Source organism: Patella vulgata, chromosome 5, assembly GCF_932274485.2.
Source record: "Patella vulgata chromosome 5, xgPatVulg1.2, whole genome shotgun sequence".
Taxonomy (NCBI): domain Eukaryota; kingdom Metazoa; phylum Mollusca; class Gastropoda; family Patellidae; genus Patella; species Patella vulgata.
In genome coordinates, this window is record NC_065883.2 from 75,322,064 (window position 1) to 75,344,874 (window position 22,811).

Consider the following 22,811-nt stretch of genomic DNA (forward strand, 5'->3'; position numbering starts at 1 on the left):
CTTGTCAGAATTTGTTCTAAGATTGTGACCCAACTCTAACAGAGAGAGAGAAATGGGGTTTAACGTCCAATGGACACAAACTAGGTCATTTCTGGACTAACACATGGTTCAATTTTATTTCAATAATTCACAAGTGCGTAGGGGTCTTTAGCAGTGGGAGGAAACCAGAGGACCCAGAGAAAACCGACGAGGTTGGACAGGCGACCCTACTCTTTGTCACGTACAACTGGGGAATCTACACCACACCAGTTGACTCAATGACAGACTTTATTATACAGCGTGCACGTGCTTACCATTCGGCCATCCCCCCTCCCAACTCTAAGCTTAAAATAATAATAACGGGTACATTTGAAAAATCAAAAAAAAAAATAAATAAATAAGATTGATGGAAAATGAGATTTTAATTTGAATTTTTAGTTTGTATATTACAAATAGACAACAACTATAATATCATTTACAAATGATAAGTCCTATTTACAAATAAAATTATATCTTATTCTTTTATTTACAAAGAATAGACAATAATATAAATATTATAATAATAATAAGAATGTGGTCATAGCTTCACGAGTGATACATTAAATAAATTGCCAATGCATGCAATAGAATAACAATTAATTCTAGAATTTACCCAACAACATATATATAAACATGTCATTTTGGACCAATATCTGAATTCTCAAAAACACTCTTTTTTTTCGGAAACAACAGTTTTCATAATATGGTAGCATCACATCCTTTAATTAAATTTTTCTCAAATTATTTTTATTTTTTGTTTTGATTTAATGTATGTATATACTTTTGTTCATTTGATATTGTGCAGTTATCCTCAAATGTCTCTTAGCAAAATATGAAATTTTTCCTCTTCTCTTTCAAAATTTTATTAAATAATTCTGAAAGGAGGACAGGGTAATTTATTTTACATATTTTTGTTCACTCTGTTGTCCAGTTATCCAGTTATGTCTTCTAGGAACAATCGGTCACAGAGTATCAAATATTCTACTTTCGTTTTAAACAATATAATAATACGTTTTACTAAGACCCCTTTCCTTTAAACTTTCTTATTAAATTTGATGAAGTCACATTTAACGACAAAAATAGATAATAAACCCAAATTTGATGTTTCTATTAAATACAAATTATTGCCTTATCAGTAATGACTAATAGGTCACAAAAAATAACATATTAACTAGTTTGAAGAAATTACACTAAAAGGTATTATTCAGAATATATTCTGGTCATGAGTAAAGAAAACATCAAATGAATAAATTAAATTTTTAATTTAAAATGGCACAACAATGAGAATTAACGATAAAGCTCGAGTTTGAATCTGTTGAAGTTTATATTGACTAGTTGACAACCCTATTTGAAGCCGATATTAAAGAACTGATTATGATCAAGAAGAGGACGAAGCTGCTAATTTTTTAAGATGATCCATGAAGACTTGAAGACTGACATCATCTGTTAGCACTGGAGCACCGGAATCCTGAAACACAAAAAATTAAATTCATTAAATATCTTTGGTTTTATTTATAAAACATGAAAAATATTGTCAAATGACTTATCTATAAAGACTACTACAGGTTAAATTTGTTTGTATTGGCCTAGGAATTTTATCCCAACCGATAGAATAGGCAATACTTTATTTATCAGCCACGCAGACCCTACCACTGACCAGAGAGATGTCAGGCCCTGAATTCACAAAGCATTTTCAGACTTAAGTTAAGAATTTCCTCAACTTTCAGTCACTGTTTATGAGAAATGCCAGGCAGGGTAAGCTTACTCTTCCGGACACCTGTTACCACTGTTTGTCGTGTAATTTGTACACGAGGAGCAGTCCATTTGCTGATTACACTTGCTGATTTTGCTTGAATACACTATTTTGCCTATAACGTTTTTTAGGACTTCGAATTCTGTCTTATGGTTTGGATTGTTCGTACTTGGTTTTATTTTATTTGATTCAAAAACACAAAACTTTGCACATCGTTTCTTATTAATGTATTTGATACATTAAAAAAAAAAAGTTTTATAAAGGGCTATATTTTAGTTAACATAAAACGAACAATTTTGAGCAAATTCTGAGAACATTTTGTGAAGTCGGTTCCTGGTCTGCTATTGTCTCAGTTATAATGACAGATTCTTACAGAGTTCCACCTGTGACCCACTATATGTTATATATAACTATTATTCCGTTCATTTTTACCGACACCCATTATTCTATATCAATTCTCTTCTAATGATGATTTATTAGACTTAAAAGTTTGGGTCACAAAATAGTGGCCAAGGTCAGACACTCTTTATATGTGACTTTGTCACTAACAATTGAGAACTGATGAATGACTTGACATAAATTCTGTTGATAGTGGTCTATATTGCTCTTCTTCTATTCCAAACAATCAATTTGCTCAGTAGACTAAATTCTTGACAAATAAACCCAACTGTTCATCTTGTAAATACCACATGGCAATTCTCTTTAATTCATGACTTTAAAGTTTGAAATTTTAAAAAAAACATGCTCGAATATTTAATCAACTGTTACCATGTGTATAAACACAGTCCATAATACATATTGTAATATATCTAGATATATAAAACATTCTGTTCACTTAATACAACATCAATATCTTTATTCATTCTTCCTTTAATCTCAATGTCTAACTTTATTTATTCTTCTTTCACTCATTCAAGTGTCTTTATTAATTCTTACTTTGCTCATACAAATTGTCTAAGTTTATTAATTCTTACTTTATTCATTCAAGAATGTGACTTACTTTATTCTTATTTTACTCATTCAAGAACGTCTTATTTTATTTTTACTTTGCTTATCTAAATAAGATTTTAATTTAAAACTGGATTGATAAATATTAGACATCATTCTATGTTATACAATGACCCATAAACAAAGGTCAATAGTCAGAAAATGGTTGAATGAATTTCGAGGTCTACTCCATCCGAGGAATTATATCTACACAATCCCGTTATAAATTAAAATCTACTCTCCATGTGAGAATATTTTAAACATCAACCACCTTTAATTATAAAATACCAAATCCAAACCAATGATCCATAAAATCCTTGTGGCACTAATAAAATAACCCGGTTAAAAAAAAAATAATCTTGTTAAATTCTTCATTTGTTTAATCAGGACTTATTTATATTTCTCTACACTCAGTTTCTAAATATAATTAAACAGGCATTGTCACTTTCACATGAAAATCAAAGTTGGATAATCTGATATCCTAGAGAGAGAGAGAAATGTGGTTTAACGTCCAATCGACACAAACTAGGTCATTTCGGGACTAACACATGGTTCCATTTTATTTCAATAATTCGCTGGAGAGGACCTGGAGAAAACCCACGAGGTTGGACAGGGACCCTACTCCTTGTCACGTACAACCGGGGATTCGAAACCACGTCAGTCGACTCAATGACAGACTTTACGATACAGCGCGCGCACACTAACCATTCAGCCATCCAACCCCCCTGATATCCTAGAGCAGGGCCCTGTTTCTCAAAATCTTAATTAATGATAACATTCTAAATTTTAGTAGATACTTCAATTTTGATTGGCTAAGTACTAAAATCAATCTAATATTATCCAATCAAATTACTAAACATCAGATTTTATCTTAGTTAAAATTTCGTGAAACGGGCCCCAGATCCTAGTGAAGTAAAGACGAGTAAAACAAAATTTTGAACTATAAAAACGAAACAAAATAGGACTTGTGTTTTAACCAGATTTTGATTTAAATGAAAAGTCAAATGATGTCAATTCAAGAGATTTTTTTTACTAATCTCATGCCAAAGTGACAGTGCCTCTTCAAATGCTACTTTTTCTTTTTTTTATTCCATATTCCACATCTATATATTAAAATTATTTTCCATTTTTAACCAATCATTATCATTTATCACAATTTGTTCCATCTATCTGGAGGCGTATTTTCAATTAAAATTAAATTTTCAGTCTTAAATTAAGAAATGAGTTTTCCCATCCTCAACCATTACCAAGAATTACCAACACCCAGGATTATATTTGTACAAATTTTAGAAATAAAAAAAAAATAATACCTCGGCAGCCGTAATAATCTATGGGGGGTCAAACAGATACATTAGATAAGGGCCCACAGCCGATTTTTACTTTTATCTCAAAGGTTATTTTACACTGTAACCACGATATTATTTAATCTTGTGTAGTTAGCACTAATTTCTTTCACGTTCATTTAATATCAAATCTATGTTTAAAAATTGCTAAAAATCATTTAAAATCACCAAAAATCATCTAATTTGTACTTGTGTCCAGTTTAAAGCTAACCATTCAATTTTGATAATGAGAGTCCAATTTACAAGCGTTTAATTTCTCGATCACTGTTAAAAAATATACAACCCAATTGATTATTGATGTATAATGATTAATTTTTGAACAGTGGTCAGGAAATTAAATACTTGTAAATTGAACACTCATTTTAAACTGGACACATATACAAATTGAATAATTTTTAGTAATTTTAAATGATTTTTACGAATTTTTTTAAACATAGATTTGATATTAAATGAATGTGAAAGAAATAATTGCTAGATACACAAGATCAAATAATATCCAGGTTACAGTGTTAAGACAAATGGTTACAAGGGCAACAATGCAAAGGTATAGTAACCATTCAATAAATAACATACAGATATTTTATAAATGTATCTTTAATATAATTGATAATTTCTTGTCATTCTTTAAATCAATCTAATTAACATATAGATCTATATTTCGTTTTGTTTTTTATACTTTCGATGGCCTACACTACATGTAGATCTAACAAGTTATAGCGGGAGTTCACGTTCTATGACGTCAGGTACCAAGCAAGCGACATTTGACCCGATTACATCAGTCATTCGATTAACCAATTAGCGACCGCCATGTATTTTTTATCTACTTTTGTTTTGTTTTGATTTCTATTGCTGCTAATGTCTACCCACAGTTCCACGCAAAAAAAGTCAAACGCTCGATTCGACAGACCATTTGATTGGCTGACCCCTCATTTCAAGCAGAACACGAGTTAAATAACAACGCTTCAAGATCCTAGTGTAGTAAAGATAAGTAAAATCAAAATTTTGAACTATAAAAACGAAACGAAATAGGATCTGTGTTTTAACCAGATTGTCTTTAAATATACAGTAGAATCTGTACGAGCAGCCACTCCTATTCAGCGACATCTCCTTGTAAGCGGTCACGATAAATCCCCCCCGTAGAAATTCTGTTGTTTCATCTCTTTATTCAACGGTCACTCCTCTAACGCGGCCAGCGGTCACTATTTTACTAATAAATTCAACAAAACATCGCCCATTCAACGGCCATTGTTGAATGATAACCATCTTGTCGTTCTTTGTAACACCCCCGCTAATCCCGTGAGTAGTAGTTAATTAACTGGACCCCCACTGATCAGGTAAAAAGAAATGTAAAAATAACAATCAACCCAGGATTATCTGTTAATTAATCTTTTGTTTTATTAAACGACTAACCTGATCATTGTTTTCACGCATAACGACACATTATTTGATACTGATTGAATAAAATAGAAGTACCGAGTTTTGTCACGATCATCTAGTATCTCTCTTAGCGCCTCCTATAATATTACATACAGAGTTACACCCCCTGTAAATAGGTGATAAAATTAGCGATGTTTTTTTGTTCATGTGCTTTTTTGATAAAATAAAATTAATTCATCGATTTTCTTCACAAAAATGGATAAATATTATCGAATGCATCACAATGGTAGGCAGTAGTATCGAAGGTTGGTACAAAATGACAAGTTTACAGAAGTTATGTCCGAGATTTGAGTAAAGAATTTGCGTTCGGCGCAAGATTCAGCGACGGTCAAATTTACCGCTTCCAATGCATTCAAGCGTAATATTTAATCTATGTCAGCACAAAAAGCACCGAGATTTTAGTAAGAGGCCACTCCCGTTAAGTTATGTCCGAGATTTGAGTAAAGAATTTTCGTTCGGCGCAAGATTCATCGACGGCCAAATTTACCGCTTCTAATGCATCCAAGCGTTATATTTAATTTATGTCCGCACAAAAGCAACGAGATTTTATTAAGAGGCCACTCCCGTTAAGCGGTCAGTTGTGAAAATTCCCTTGGGTGGCTGCTTAATGCAGATTCTACTGTACATAAGATCTAATGCAAACATTGAATAACACTTGAAAGTCTTCAGGCTAAGGAAATTTAAAGGTTTTTTTAACCATTCTATTACATTCAGCTATATTTTCTTAATATTCATGGCAATCATGGCTTATTTCTTCAAGATTGATCATTCTTTAAATATAGAAACAGCTTTAATACAAAAATTCAATAATACATGAAAGTCTTCAGCTACACATGTTTTATCGAAAAAAATTTTCCTTCTTTAAATATAGAAAAGATCTAATGCAAAAAATTCCTTAATAAATGAAAGTTTTCAGGCAACAAGGCCAAGGAAATTTTAATGTTTTCTTTTTTTTTATATATATAAACATGCAATGGTTTTGTAGGATTGACTAGATTGATACACAGACAACAAGATTATATACGGAACAACTATAGAATCTATACACACCCCATCCAACGGCTGATTCAAATATAAAAACAAACGATTTATAAATAAAAATACAATAAATGAAACGAAATGAAATGGGGTTTAACGTCCTACTCAGACTGGGCTAATGAAGATCGGCATACGCCATACAGTGTGCTATGAGGGAAATATTGCCCCGGGCAGCGGCACTATGGCCTACTCTTATATCAAATTCCAACTGCCAAGGGATCTTTTACGTGCACATCAATGTATACACAGGAACTCGTTTTTTCTTCCCATCCGAATTTTATTTCAATAATTCGATTGTGCGTAGGGGTCTTTAGCAGTGGGAGGAAACCGGAGGACCCGGAGAAAACCCATGAGGTTGGACAGGCGAACCTACTCCTTGTCACATACAACCGGGGAATCGAAACCATGCCAGTTGACTCAATGACAGACCTTCTGATACAGCGCGCACGAGCTAACCATTTGGCCATCCAACCCCCCATAGCATTCTATGGATAACTGTACATTTTGAATTTTTCCTGACTACAATCAGAATGGCAACCTGGAAATAACATTCTATAGATAATTCGGCACTTAAAAACAATTGTATTTTTCATACAATTGTGAATACATCCATTTATATATTTATAGCAGAAACTAAAAACCTAATCGCAGATGTTTTTAAGCAAAAATAAGTTTTGTAACATGCAGCTTTGACGAATCTTTTTAATTTATCACTAACTGAAAATATTTCTACGAAAAACACTAGCAAATAATTTTCTAACCAACACCAAAAACACACGAAAAATTTAAAAGTAAAAATAAAAAAAAGAAGCTAGCTTTGAATATAAAATATGTTTTGTGTTATTAGAGATTGAGGGTATTATCGAATGGGGAAAAGGGATATATTAAAAGGGATATAAAATCCAATTATAAAATATTAATGAATAATAAAAATAAAATAAAGTCGACTAACCTGTCCGAATCCATACATATTATTGTGAGTCTGTGAAGGATTTACTTTAGATAACAAGAAACGGGCCTGAAAAATAAATGACATTATAGTAAAAGCGAAATGGGGCTTAACGTCCACTCGTGACACGTACAAGGTCATTTCTGGACTAACATATGGTTTAATTTTATTTACATAATTCGCTTGTATGTATGGGGCTTTAGCAGTGGGAGGAAACCGGGGCACCCAGAGAAAACCCATGAGGTTGGACAAGCGATCCTACTCCTTGTCACATACAACCAGGGAATCGAAACCACGCTCGTTGACTCAATGACAGACCTTATGATACAACACATGCATGCTAACCGTTCGAGGTATGGTGGGTACACGTCTGTAGTATTACAGCTGACAAACTGCACTAAAGACAACCTTACTCCTTGTCACGCATAAGTGGGAATCGAAACCATGCCACTTAATTCCATAACACACATTGAACAAATCAACCACCCAATCCCCATTAGAGAGAGAGAAATGGGGTTTAACGTCCACTCAAGACAAACCAGGTCATTTGGGGACTAACACATGGTTCAATTCTATTTCAATCATTCGCTTGGGCTTGGGGGTCTTTAGAAGTGGGAGGAAACCAGAGGACCCGAAGAAAACCCATGAGGTTAGACAGGCGACCCTACTCCTTGTCACGTACAACCGGGGAATCGAAACCCAATCCCCGTTAGAGTACAATGTAGTGTGAAAATCAAGAAAATGAATTATAAATTATAAATTAATTGTATTGTTACCCACCTGTGATCCATCCCATTCTGTGACGATATATCTTGGCATTGGAAACCGGGTTTGTAAAATCTCCTGAGCATCATCTACAGGGGCTTGTAATAATTGTTTAAAATTTTCATATTCCGGTAAATCGTGATATCCTTGTTTTCTCCATTCATATATCGTCTGAAACAGGTACAATAACACCATGATATAATTACACACTTATATTATTGAAGGATCTTTCCCCGAAAAACGGAGCCAATTTAAATTGTTTCTCCTACTAACATCACTTACTAAAATCACCCTGATGGAGAGAGAGAGAGAGAGAGAGAGAGAGAGATAGAAATATGGGGTTTAACTTCCACTCGACACGTACAAGGTCATTTCTGGACTAACATATGGTTCAATTTTATTTCAATAATTCGCTTGGGCGTAGGGGTCTTTAGCAGTGGGAGGAAACCGGAGGACCCGGAGAAAAACCATGAGGTTGGACAGGCGACCATCCTAGTCACGTACAAATAGGGAATTGAAACCACGCCACTTGACTCAATGACAGACCTTATGCGCATGCGTTAACCAATCGGCCATCCATCGCCCCACCCAATGGTTGCACATCAGTATTATTCAGTAATGATGTAGAAATGTAAAATCAGATAAATGTTTGAAATCGATAGGCATATTTCATAGAAGAACAGTAGAATCAGATAACTATCTGAGAAAAGATAATTAACGTACCTCTCCGTGGTATATAACTATTTGGAAGAATGTGTCCATTAATAAAATACGATCAGCTGTTATACTACTAGAATCTAATAACACAGGCTGAAATATAAACAATAATAACATTAAGGCTACACAAAATAAATGTCTTGTTTCTCGGGCAACTGACAGCTGAAACTGTAGGGGGGGAGGGCGGTTTATTTTTTTTTTTATCTCATTTCTGGCTAGAGGATGGTGCAAAATAAAATTTGCCTATTGTTGAAAATTGTTGGGGCGGGAGGGCGGCCTTGTATTTTTTTTTTTTTTTAATGAGAAAGTCATTACTTGTCTACGGTTTTGCTTTCAGTTATATATTATACATACTTAGAACATAAATCCAAAAATCAAGTCTACTCAAACACTGAACACTGACTGAAAGGAAAATAATTTTCCATATTTAATTCACGTAATGTAGCTTACTAATGGTAATGGTGACAACCATAATTGAAATTGGTTTAAAATAAAATTCCGTACGACTATTAATAGCCGTCCATAATAACGACAATATTTTAAAGAGTAAGCCTCTGTCAGCATGTGTATCAAAAATAATCATCACGGTAAACCTCACTTCGATCTAAATCTAGTATCGCTGGTTTATAATGATTGACCTAATTCCAACCAATGACTGTTTCTCAGGATATTTGGTGTGTTTCTCAGCATATTCGGTGTTCTATCTGGGGTTTATATCGAATGACTATTTAAATTTAACTAACAACTCGTCAGTAAAACCATCAAATGTGTAATCCAATTATTATTTTCCGGATTATCAAAACTACCGTTAAATGTGCTAATGACCCAGATTCTGACTAAGGTATGGTGACTATCATCGTATCGTATTCGTAGCCACAAGTTATAATAATTAACCTGTTCTACGATTCATTGTTTTATAAGTAGGATTTTTTCAAACATGGACCGACTGAAGCCGGCAATAATGAGCCGATTAAGATCGAATGATTGAAATACATTGCATTGTTGTCAATGACTTTCGGTGTTTAACACGAATCAAATTCTAGTTTACAAGGGGAGGCAATTAAAATCACGTGATACAAAAATGGAGGTTCTTTCGATATCAATAAAAAAGACCCGTAAATGAGCGTTTACATCTGAATCAGTTTAATACATTTGAATGGATATTCACGAATGGGGCATGTAGATACATGCGGCATATTTTTTTTATGACTTGCTTATCGATGTTCGGGCGGGCGTTACATATTTTTTATTTTTCATCAAGACTAATAAATAGGCCGCACGCGCAACCAATTTTGCGTGCGGGCGGTGCCCGAGAAACAACTTATTTTATTTGTGTTGCCTAATATAAATAAAACAGGCTAAAATATACACAATGATAACATTAATAAATAAAAGCCATTAACTTCCACCCATTTGATATTTTCCAAACAAATGTAGCACAAAGAACATTGTACATAAAGATAGCTAAGAGTCCATACATTGTAACCCAGGTATCATTTAATCTTGTGTATCTTAGCACTAATTTCTTTCACATTGTTTAATATCAAATCTTTGTTTAAAAACAATGATTTGATATTAAACGAATGTGAAAGAAATTAGTACGAATTACACAAGATTAAATGATAACCGAATTACAGGGATACCAGACTTTCACTTCAAAATCTTTTGACATATTTTGTTTTCCTTGGAATAGCAAGATATCTCATTGTAAAGAATGTGACAAGAACTTAGAGTAAAGAAAGAACAATAACAATATACCGTACCTCTGGTGGACCGTGGAAGGAATAAGCATATAATATAGGTTGTATCATTATTAACGACTGTGTTAAATCTTCTGTATTCAACATATGTCTACAAAATACATTAATATCAGATTAATTTACATTTGGAAAGGGGGTTTAAATATAACCTACTCCTCTTGGGGCCAAGTGTCTTCCTTTTGAGAATTAAATACATCGCATTGAGAGCAAGCTTTTTACTATGATTTAATATGGAGATATATGAAAATATATCATAGCCATAATTTTTTATGAAATGAGTGCTTTACCTACCTGTAATAAGAGGTTTCATCAGGACTGTTATTAAAAACTTGTAAAAACTGGGACCGTCGTAGATGAAACATAAATTGTGGATATAAAGAAAAATTTTCAGAAAATCGGAAAGAGTTGGGATCATCTTTGTTATACTCTCCAAACTTTTGGCACTGCAAGAAAAATCAAGATAATTATAGCTAACCAAATCAAATCAAATATTTTTTCGAAAGAATTTGAAAAGAAATATGGGGAATAATAATAATATATTAGAAAATAAGAACATTAAAACATTCTCGCCATTTGCATGAGTAACGATAACGTTAACATCTTTCCATAATTTAATCTTTTGAATTAACATTGCACATCTGAAGTTGTATTTATAATATGCTAAATATTTAATATCTGAAGTTCTATGGATAATACTTGGAACAAGGAAGGTAATAGGCTGGCCACCCCCCTGATAAACAGCAGATCTGAAGTCGTACAGATTATATTCGGCACATGTAATGAATGTAATAGGCTGGTCAACCACTGGTACAAAACATGAATAAAATTACGTACCAATCTAATCAACATTCTATCTAACCAGCGTAATACATCGGGACCATCGTCTGTTTCTGCTCGATACACGGCTATTCTAGCCATTAATACCGCTGCGGACTCCTGATCGAAACCAGCTGATATGTGTTGAATACTTGTACTAGCATCTGCCCAACTATAATATAATAATAATAATGGGGTTTAACAGCAAAATGTGGGAAGTGAAGCGACATTTCCATAACTCTTCATTGAATAATAATCATCTTATATACCTTCAAACAATACAAATGAAATGAAATATGGTTTGTCTTGTCCATTTGTTTTTTTTTGTCGTCTAATAAAGTTGATCGACACATACTATCGGAAACATTCCATGCTAACTATTCTCATAAATTGCTGAGAAAAGAAATAGGTGGATATGTCCATATACTCTATCCATTTGAAACAACTATGTTGTAAATCTTTAACAGTGGGAGGAAACCAAATAATATAGGGAGGGGTGACGTGACATGTCTCTAAAGAACTCTATGTGTTCCCGATTGTGAAGTTAACTTACTTTCTAGCTATTGTTGTTACTCTAACCCTTCTCTGTCCACTAGAATGTTGATATTGTGTAATAAACTGTATATAACCTCGTCCTCCCTGGGGTATAGGGGCATTGTGCTATAATAAAATAATAATATTTACATCATTCTGGGAATGTCATAAAATAGAATAGTATTTTGTTTATTTAAATATATTTAATCATTATATTGTTTATCACTTGATATTTTGTCATATATGAAATAGTGGTCTGAACCCATCTTAAGTTCAATGTGTTCATATTAAACTTACAGTGTCACATTAAGAAATAGTGGTCTGAACCCTTCTTAAGTTCATTGGGTTCATATTAAACTTACAGGGGTGCTTGATTGTCAGTCCAGAACGTCCCGAATTGACAGAATTGCAATCAAGTGATACAGAATTCAGTCTTGTCACAGTTCTGCAAGTCCCAACAGCTGAGGTGGTGTGAGTAGAATCGTGACGTATTTTAAGTAACAAATATGTTTCAGCTGCTATGATTGGTTGAGATATTTTTTATGCAGTCGGCACATGTGTTGTACTCTGAAATTCTGCTTTTCACTCGATTGACACTTTTTTCGGAATTGAGAGAATTTAATTTCGGAACGTTCAATCGAGTATCCCCACAGTTTCATATCAAGAAATAGTGGTCTGAACCCTTCTGAACTTCAACGTGTCCATATTAAACTTACAGTGTCACATTAAGAAATAGTGGTCTGAATCCTTCTTAAGTTCATTGTGTTAACATGAGTTAATTCCCTTTATAGATAAATAAAAAGCTTTGAAACCTACCTGATTTACAACTTCAAAGAAGACACCAAGAGTTGTATTAGGATAAAGACTACATAATTTCCATTGACATGTACCACCGAGCCCTATCTCTGTATCTGATACTGATGGACCTTTAACACCTAGCGATACTAACGGTCCCATAGCACCCGATACTTTAACTTCTCTAGAACACTGAAAATAACAAAAAACACAATCATAGCAAAACACAATTTTTATGGGAAACAATCACAGGTTTTATTCTAAAAGCACAACGTTTCGACAAGTATCCTCTTATCATTATCACATAAAATGCTACTTAAAGATTATTATTACAATCATAGCAGTTTCATTCTAAACATTTTCAGTAATTTCAGCTGCTGACAGTGACGGTCGGCAAAATTTTGTCTGGATCATCTAGAAACACATCATATTTTATTGTGATTTAAAATAGTGATTTATTTTGACACATTTGACGTTTGTTCCTGTGTGCATATTGACATGCCCATAAAAGAGCCAATGACAGTTGGGATTAAAAATAACAAAATGAAGTAGCATCGGTGTCCGGGCAAACTTTTCCTCATATTCATTAGCCCGGTAGGTTAAACCTCATTTTATTTCATATTAGGCTGTTCTCATTGCATATTACACAGATATTAGCTACATTTGTATAGCAATGTTTTCAATAAAGATCTTTTTGTTAGAAAATCAAACTTACCTTAACTTCAACAGACGCCCCAAATGCCATTTTAAATTCGCTTTTACTATCCTTAGAGAATACTCGTTGAAATGTCTGTTTAAATAAAGATGTATTAAAAGAATCTCCCATCACCATATGACCACTAAAATACAAAATTAAAAACACATTTATAATTAATTCATTCAAAATAAAACACATTTATAATATTTCAATCAAAAGGCTGAACAGTTTAAATTTCTTTCATGCAGATTTCAATAAAAATCTTAAAAATACATTATGCAAGAGATAAATCTACCTATTGCAGGTCCTTCTTTAGGCATGAAATGTTATCTAAATTATTAATTAGACATTAATTAACTTATCCAGACCATAATCGACCCTTGATGGCATCGCTAGCCTGCGATGATTGTTGGATTACGTTCCGATTTGCTGTTCGACTTACATTCATAATTAAATCAAAAAATGGATAATCAAGACTATATTTTTTATCCTACCAACTTTAGTAATGTTGATCGAGGCTAGGCCGAAAATTCAATCACTAAAATCTTGGTTCACAGTGGATCAATTTGAATGAAATTTACAATTCTTTGCCCGAATATTTTATCTGACAGTATTGTTGATAATAGTATCTGTATTGTATCTGAGAAAAATAGTAAAAATATGTAACAATATCCTTACCCGGTATATTTAGGACAAAATTTCATTTCATGTAAACCAGTTTGATCCAAGGCACAAGAATATAAGTCAATCACATGACCATTATTAGCCGCACGATTGGCTAAACTTTCATAATGCTGAAACAAAAAAATTAAATCCAGATCAACAGAAAACAGACAATACATAATGGCAATTTGATGAAATGAGGCAAATGCTGTGTCAATAACAAAAGAAGGTAATGAATAGTTTTTAAAAACATTAGAATTGTTCACAAATATATAAAAGTAGTTACGAACATATTGATGAATAACTTAAAAAAACGTCAGAAATTGGGTTTAAAATCCACTTGACACAAACTAGGTCATTTTGGGATTAAAAAAAAGGGGGTTCAATTATGTTTCAATTATTCGCTTGTGCGTAGTAGTGCTGGGTATTGCCACTGCAGTCTTGCGATTCAGGTGATACGAAAGCGATTCGTATCCCGATTTATAACCAGGTCAATATTTACCAAGAAAACAACAGGATAAATAATTAATGGATATTTTAATCTGTGCCGTTGTCGTAGAAATATAAATTGTTTTATATCAAGATATTAATGTGGATCAAAATAAGAACCAAATCAATTAAAGAGTGTTTGTGTATACCTATGGATAATGTGTGACGTGGATAATTAAGAGTGACAGGTTACTTACTGAAGCAACATAAAAAAAAAAAAAACATAAAAGAGAAAAACGATACATCGATTTATTGTCTCCCGATTCAATACACGATCGTGAGAATTTGAATAGTGATACATTCATTTAACGATATACCGTGCCAGCAGTGGGATGAAACTGGATGAATAATTTAGCAGTGGGATGAAACTGGATGAATAATCTAGCAGTGGGATGAAACTGGATGAATAATTTAATAATAAACAGATAAATACAAACCTTCATAGCTTTTTTCATATATTTACAATTATCTTTTTCTATATCGTGATGGGATCTGATTGGATGTTTAAGTTCGTCCCCGACAACCATACCGGGACCTTGTGTACATGAGCCACCAGTAAATAACATAACACGAGCCCCAGTATTGGGAAATGTACACTGAAAAAAGATATAAAAGAATAAATTTCAAATCTTATTCAAAATAACAGAACAATAAGACGAAATACTTCAAATATTTATCCCATTTATCCCATTTTCCCCTAAAAAACGATATTGAAATGAAATGAAATGAAATGGGGGTTTAACGTCCTACTGTTCTGCTCCTAACCTGGGCTACTGAAGACGGCCATACGCCATACAGTGTGCTATGAGGGAAATTTTGCCCGGGCAGCGGCGTTCGGCCTACTCTTATATCGAATTCCAACTGCCAAGGGATCTCTTACGTGCACGCCAATGTGTACACGGGACCTCAGTTTTTCGTCCCATCTGAAAGACTAGACAGCTGTCCTTGTCAGGCCCTCCATCCTGCACCACTGACAAGGGGAAACCACGCTGGAAAATCCTGATAAAATTTCTCGGTCAACATCAGGAGCGAACCCAAGACCTCCAGGCCAGCAGGCCGGTGTCTTTACTTATTAAGCCATAATTACTATGCAACATTTCGACGAGGACAGTCTTGTCTTTATCAAGCAAATGAGAAATATGTGAATGGTCGACAAATACATACAGAACAATCAACAAAAATAACAGAGAGAGAGAGAGAGAGAGAGAGAGAGAGAAAAATGGGGTTTAACGTCCACTCCACACAAACTAGGTCATTTCGGGACTAACACATGGTACAATTTTACTTCAATAATTCGCTTGCGCGTAGGGGTCTTTTTAGCAATGGGAGAAAACCGGAGGACCCGGAGAAAACCCACGAGGTTGGACAAACGACCCTACTCCTTGTCACATACAACCGGGGAATCAAAACCCCGTCAGTTGACTCAATGACAGACTTTATGATACAGCACACATGTGCTAACCATTCGGCCATCCAACCCCCCAGACATAAATAAATGTTATAAAAAACTTTGCTTTAATAATTTTATACCTCTAGTAACCCAACAGCTATAGACAGAGCTACTCCGGTAGATCGTAATGGTCGTTTACCCTGGGCGACAGGCCATGGATCTCGCTGTAATTCACCTAATAAATCAGTTAAACTCATATCACACTTGTGCACTGGCTGTAAAAATCTGAAAGATACAAACATTCGTGAGTGAGGGATAACGCCTTCATCCACCACGAGTGATATCAGAGAAAAAAATACAAACATTTCGATCGTTCTTTAGGAAGGGGAGGGTTAACTTCTGCTTCCATGAGAGTAATATCACAGAAAAATACAAACAGAAATTGTTAATTAGGAAGAGAACCATACTCAGTATCATCAGTGGTCTGATTCCGTTCTACACCACTATAGCCAGGGTTCATTCATGGGGTATTCACATATTCAAATTATCTGCCCCTTGATGGTAGCACGATTCTACAAAACATTTTCTGTTAGTTCCCGCTCAAGGATTATATTTGCCACGCATATTGATTTACCTGTTAGAAGGTAGTTGTTGTGCTTGTGGATTCTGGGGTCCACCACGTTTCTGTTGAGGTTGCGAAGCGCCTTTTCCAATACCCAACATATCCTGAAATTATTTAGTCGACAAACATCAATATTTAAACTTAGAGAAGGAGCAAACATAAATGTCAGCCCCAATACTAGTAATGAAAACTTGTGTCTTATTTCAGTTCATAAGGGCTCAGAACTTGGTTATGGTTTGAAAATGATAGAGCCATGTGAATCTTTCTCATCAGTGGGTGGAGAGCCAAGGACTAAAAATATCAATTATTCATTTGTCCTGTTGTTTTCTTGGTAAATATTGACCTGGTTATAAAAGGTTATACGAATCACACCAGAATCGCAATACGTATCTATCGTATCGTGACACAATATATCTCTTGCAAAACGTCTTACTTTTCTGCGTCAACCGAGCTAATGACGTTTGGCTCTTGCGTCACAATTTTGTCCACCATGCTAGCAACAGTGACAGTTAATATACTCTACGAACCCAAGAAAAAATATGTAAATATTTACCTGAATTTGTTTAGCATTTAAATCTTTCGTTCCACGGAAAACGTAACTTTTAGAAACGCCTTCGCTTCCTAGTTCATGAACTTGTACCATTTTACCGTAGGTTATCAAACCAATCAGAGCATTAGGAGGTAATAAACTCAGCGACATCTGTAGTGATTCCTAAAAAAACAAATTAATTATTAATGACTATTGACCGTAATCAATCTGGTTAAAACACAGATCCTATTTCGTTTTGTTTTTATAGTTTTAAAATTTAATTTTACTTGTCTTTACTACACTAGGATCTGGAAGAGTTGTTATATAAGCCGCATTCTGGATGTATGAGTGATCAGTCCATGAAATGGTCTCTTACGGCGAGTTTTTGGGATGAGGTGCACAGAACTTTGGGAAAACCACTAGAAACATCAATGCTGATTGATTAATCAATGTCTGATGTCATATGGGTCAAATGTCGCGCGTATGACCTCTGAGGCTACCTTCCACTACAACCTGTCAGAATCTCATGTAGTGTAGGTCATTGAAAGCATAAAAAAATGAAAATGAAATATAGATCTGTATTTTAATCAGACTGTTAATACTCAAAATCTTACGAACATCATAATTACACATTTCTATAATACTATCACTTTAAAATAAGGGGATCACGTAGCTAAGTGGGTAAGACGCTGGCTCGCTAGCCTGGAGGTTGGGTGTTCGATCTCTGCATTGGCCGAGAAAGTTCAACCAGATTTTCCGGCGTGGTTCCCCCTTGTCAGTGATGCAGGACGGAGGGCCTGACAAGGACAGCTGTCTAGTCCTTCAGATGATACGAAAAACTGAGGTCCCGTGTATACATTGGAATGCCCGTAAAAGATCCTTTGGCAGTTGGAATTCGATATAAGAGTAGGCGATAGTGCCGCTGCCCGGGCAAAATTTCCCTCATAGCACACTGTATGAAGTATGCCTGTCTTTATTAGCCCAGTATAGGAGCAGAACAGTAGGATGTTAAACCCCATTTCATTTCATTTCACTTTAAAATTATCAATAACTATTGACCTTAATACTGAAAGGTCAATCATTAAAATTTTTTACACAAGACTTAATTTTTTGTGAGGACATGTTTGCAATATTGAAAATATATGTAAGAACACAAATTTTAATAATAATGCATGAAAACCATCCTTATTTGTTTTTGTGTGCAACTGAACTGTTTAGCCTTATTTTCTTTTAACAGGAACTGTTTAAGGTAGACAATAAATCAAGGAAATAAGCCAGTATGATTTGTTTTGTATATTGTTATTTTAGAAATGAAACATGAATTAACGTCCTACTTGACTGCACCAACTGGGTTACATGAAGACATGTATAAACCATACAGTTCTTTAACATGCACCCCAATATGTACACAGGATATCGGTCTTCTGCCACATTGCAACTGTTAAGGGATCTTTTACCTCCACTCCAATGTGTACACAGGACATCATTGTTTTTTTTTGTCCCATCCTAATGACTAGACACTGTCCTTGCCAGGCCTGTTATTCTAGATAAAGAGGGTTTATGTTTGATAGTATGACATACTTTTAAAGCCTGTAGATCTTCTTCTTCCATACATGTGTCGAGAACTATTAAAAATATCGGCGGGGAACATGAAGCTCTCTGAAAAATAAAATATCAAAAGTTAAATGGGCATTATGGAAGATTAGTTAAATAGTTAAAAACTAGATAATGTAAAGGGAATATGCTGAAAATTTCAGTCAAAATGCTCCACTCTGAACTGAGATATTAGCCTAGTGATTGAATTTTAGGCCTAGCCTCGATCATCATTACTCAAGTTGGTACGATAAAAAACCTAGCCTCGATTATCCATTTTTGGATTTAATCATAAATGGAACACAATTACTACTTTAATTAAAGCAATGTTTTTCATTTAGAGAACCTTTATTGAAATGTCACTTTAATTAAAATAGTAATTGTGTTCCATATTATGTTTTTGTGTTTATTACTTGTGTAAATTGTTAAAGGACAATATTGGTGTCATACAAAAACTTTTGGTCTTCGAAGGAATTATTAGTGAGCATAAATTCGCCTATGTATCTGTTATCACTTGTCACTTCAGTCACTTATATAGAGGGATAACTCGTGTTTTCCTTTTGCGTTCGTCACTTCCGACTGTTGAAAGATTGATTACGCACCTATCGTAGCAATGATCTCTGTGATAAAATAATATTTGGAACGTGTTTAACCAGTTCTATCACATATTTGATAGTGACTGGCACCAATATTGTCCTTTAAATGCTGCTAACAGAAGAATATAGATACTTACTGTAATTGTGTATTCTAATGTGGAGAACTGTGGTATAATTTCAGCAGGTTGATGTTGTTCTGAAATCGCTGCATATTGGGGTGGAAACTGAAATAAAATCAAACAATAAATTATTATTAATTCAAATTTACATAAAAAAAATAAAAGAAGGGGGTGAGATGGGTGGTAGCCAATGATAATGGCCTACTGCAGCGGCAGTGGAAGTGTGTCATTTGATACAGGAGAGGGATACAGCCTCCCCCACTGAAGGCTTTTTGTACGGACAGATTTAAATGTATAAATAAGTGCCTTGCATTTGTATCCCTCTCATGGAACAATAATATCCAATACCTGATGGTAACAATAGCCATTTGATATACTCACAGGGTTTCTTTGGTAGCAGAAGTTGCAAGCCCACATTCTAGCTCTATAATCAATTTGACTGAAATGAAAAGAAAAAAAAAAGGTTGATATTAAAAAACTTTGTTCTCTATTCATCCATTTTTCATGAATTGGAATTTTAAAATAATTGGATCTTTGGAACATTGAATGTGTCTCCATTGTTTGGTTTTAGCACATTTTCTTGACAGCAAAAGGTTCAGGCAAAAGTTTCAAAAACCAAGAGTAACCCTTTGACAAAATGGTACAAGTTTCTTTAATCAAACACACTCCTGTGACAATTTTTTGGGACCAGAATCTGATCGCTAACCACTACCCATTTTGTTCTTGTTCTTCTTTTGGGTGGGAGGGACGCTCTTTGAAAAAGCCTTAGGCTCTGTCAATTCACGTCCAAAAGACATGAAAATTGTCATACTTCTTCTTTGAACAATTCTACATCGATTTGGTGAATTAGATTTTTGAATTTCATCCAACAACATGGACCCGAGTCAGTTCCTGGTCCATAGAACAATCGTACTTGTTTAATTTAATAAATTGTTTCTTACCAGAAAGGATTTAAGATGGCTCTACATGTTGGTCTAGTACATAAAATAGGATCATATTGAATGGGTGGTAAATCCGGGCGTTCTTTTAATGGTGTGTACAAACAGCCAAGAGGTACTACCATTCTTGTCGCTTCAAGTCGACTCGATGGCCAGACATTCCAACTGAATCGGACTCCATCTCTGTCTTCATTTTGTTGTATAAATTCTTGATACGTCGCCATAGCAGGGCTGGAAAATAGGATTTCATATGAAATAAGCATAAGAAATTTATGGAATGATTATAAAACAATGTGCTAGGTTTCAAATACCATACATACAAGTGTTGAAGTATAAAGCATGGTTTGGAACTGCATAATAGATACATGTAATGCTCCAAATTAAAAATATCACTGGATGATTTGGTACCAATCTGATTAAAACACAGATCCCATTTCGTTTCGTTTTTATAGTTCAAAATTAATATCACTGAATGAAAGATTTGATACTGTATATAATTTAACATATGATTTAAAAGTTTCCTTTGGGGGACTATAATTTTGATTTGAAGAAAATATAAATTCCATAACAGCACATTTTCCGGAACTTTTAAAAATAATATTATGACGATTTGTGGTCAGTAGAGTAGGTGACTGCGTCATGCCATGAACATTAAAATCTACGTTCACCTCGGCCAATTATAACCAGTAGTACAATCCTTTACCACCATGGCTGATAATCAAATATCCACTTTACTCTAACAACAACTGATTATTTAGTTCAAATATATCATAAAAAGATAAAAAGTGTAGCATTCCATATCTACGGAAAGATGTCAGTTTGAGTTACTAAATTTCGGTCAGTCGGCTGTCATCATCCACGTTGCATTGTTGACGTCGGACTGTCATTTGTGGATTAGGATTTGGGGGGCAAATTTACATAAAGAGAAACCCAACACAATCGAAAATATATTCTTGGTTGTTGTAATTTTAAAATAATATTACCTTTGACGTTAATAACTTAACGTGGAAAAGATATGTCGACAATTATGACGATACAAAATCCACGACTTCTCTCTTTTTCAGAACGATGCCACGTATACATCCCACAATCCATCTAAACATTCATTTGGGGAATCCCTTTCCTGTTTCTAAAAATAGCTCAGACTAGTCCATATTGTACGGGGTAACATTAGACAGTAACATTAAACTATTAAAGGTTTGAAATGCGACATTTACCGCAATACGAAGTACAGCAAAAGATTGGCTCCACATTGTTGCTTATTTTTGAAGAGTATGATATACTGTATGAAATTAATTAATTTCCAATGGATTATTATTTTTTTTTTGGTAAAGTTTCCCTTACGAGAAATAAAATGGACGAAACTGCTCTTTCTTGCGGAGGAAAGAAAGGCCGAAATAGGCTACTCTCAAAACAAAATTTAAAAATTCTATATTACTTACTAAAACGTTTGATAAAATCGAAATTTATTGCATATAATATGCAATGCTGATAAAAAACATTAATTTTGCGTTGGGTGATTTATACAAAAAGTGGGATTAGATGTAAATCCTCGATATATATAATAGAAATTATGTTTGAGCAGTTTGGATCAGTAGCTATAACAATGGCACCGAAAGTTTATTTCAAAACCATTTTAGTATTTCTAAATGTAATATTGACGTTGTCGTCTGTTGTTGCAACTTCTACTGATATTGATAGATATCTTTTTAACGACTGCCAGAAATCTAAATGTAATTCCATGTCATTTTCATTCACAATTTTTGATTGTTTTTACAGAATAACTACCGGGTTTTTTTACTTTCATTTTCACTGTGTGGCGTCTCCTGCCCATGACCCTTGTTTGCGGCTTAAAGTCTGACACAGTTCTTATGTATACGCTGAACAAGCTGGTCTATAATATCTCCCTAACAAGTGTACCCCTAAGGCCTTTCTTTGAGCAAGTTTTGTAGTCAATTGACTACAAAAAAAGTTACAGGCCTATAGCTCCCTTAATTTCCAATAACACTGACTGTACTGTACATAGCTTAACATATAATAAACCAATTCCCATTGAAATAAAGGTGAAACCTTACCGTATAATTATATGATTTGATTGAACGAGCTAAATCGCCAATATTTGTGACCTAGAAATTGACACAAGTGGGTCGCAAAGCATATAATAATGTAATATGAATGTATATAAACTGATTTACATTCAATCGTTTCCGCCAGAAGTCTCAATGGAGTAGCAATCTTTAGCGTCTGATTATTCCAGTCTACA

The 22,811-nt window shown here is 34.1% G+C and overlaps 1 protein-coding gene across 1 annotated transcript; it reads right to left on the reverse strand.

Annotated features, from left to right (window-relative positions):
• Positions 1-382: 382 nt before the first annotated feature.
• LOC126822344 (protein transport protein Sec23B) lies at positions 383-21,644 on the reverse strand. The gene is made up of 20 exons (XM_050551191.2): positions 21,532-21,644; positions 20,552-20,779; positions 19,992-20,049; positions 19,629-19,715; positions 18,884-18,961; positions 17,327-17,485; positions 16,786-16,877; positions 16,292-16,436; positions 15,199-15,357; positions 14,288-14,403; positions 13,628-13,751; positions 12,934-13,104; positions 12,137-12,243; positions 11,602-11,755; positions 11,059-11,210; positions 10,771-10,858; positions 9,014-9,100; positions 8,306-8,461; positions 7,529-7,594; positions 383-1,486 (listed from the first exon to the last, which is right to left on the reverse strand). Exons 2-20 carry the CDS (start codon positions 20,770-20,772, stop codon positions 1,397-1,399), a joined length of 2,310 nt encoding a protein of 769 aa, XP_050407148.1. The 5' UTR covers positions 20,773-20,779; positions 21,532-21,644; the 3' UTR covers positions 383-1,396.
• Positions 21,645-22,811: the final 1,167 nt, after the last annotated feature.

What these genes read in the sequence shown, in the direction of transcription:
- LOC126822344 (XM_050551191.2), bottom strand. Translation starts at nt 20,772, where the DNA reads ATGGCGACGTATCAAGAATTTATACAACAAAATGAAGACAGAGATGGA. An exon ending in ATATGAAAAAAGCTATGAAG is followed by an intron (nt 14,404 to 15,198) that starts GTTTGTATTTAT and finishes TTTTTGTTTCAG; the next exon opens with CATTATGAAAGTTTAGCCAA. An exon ending in CCTTCCACGGTCCACCAGAG is followed by an intron (nt 9,101 to 10,770) that starts GTACGGTATATT and finishes TTTATATTTCAG; the next exon opens with CCTGTGTTATTAGATTCTAG.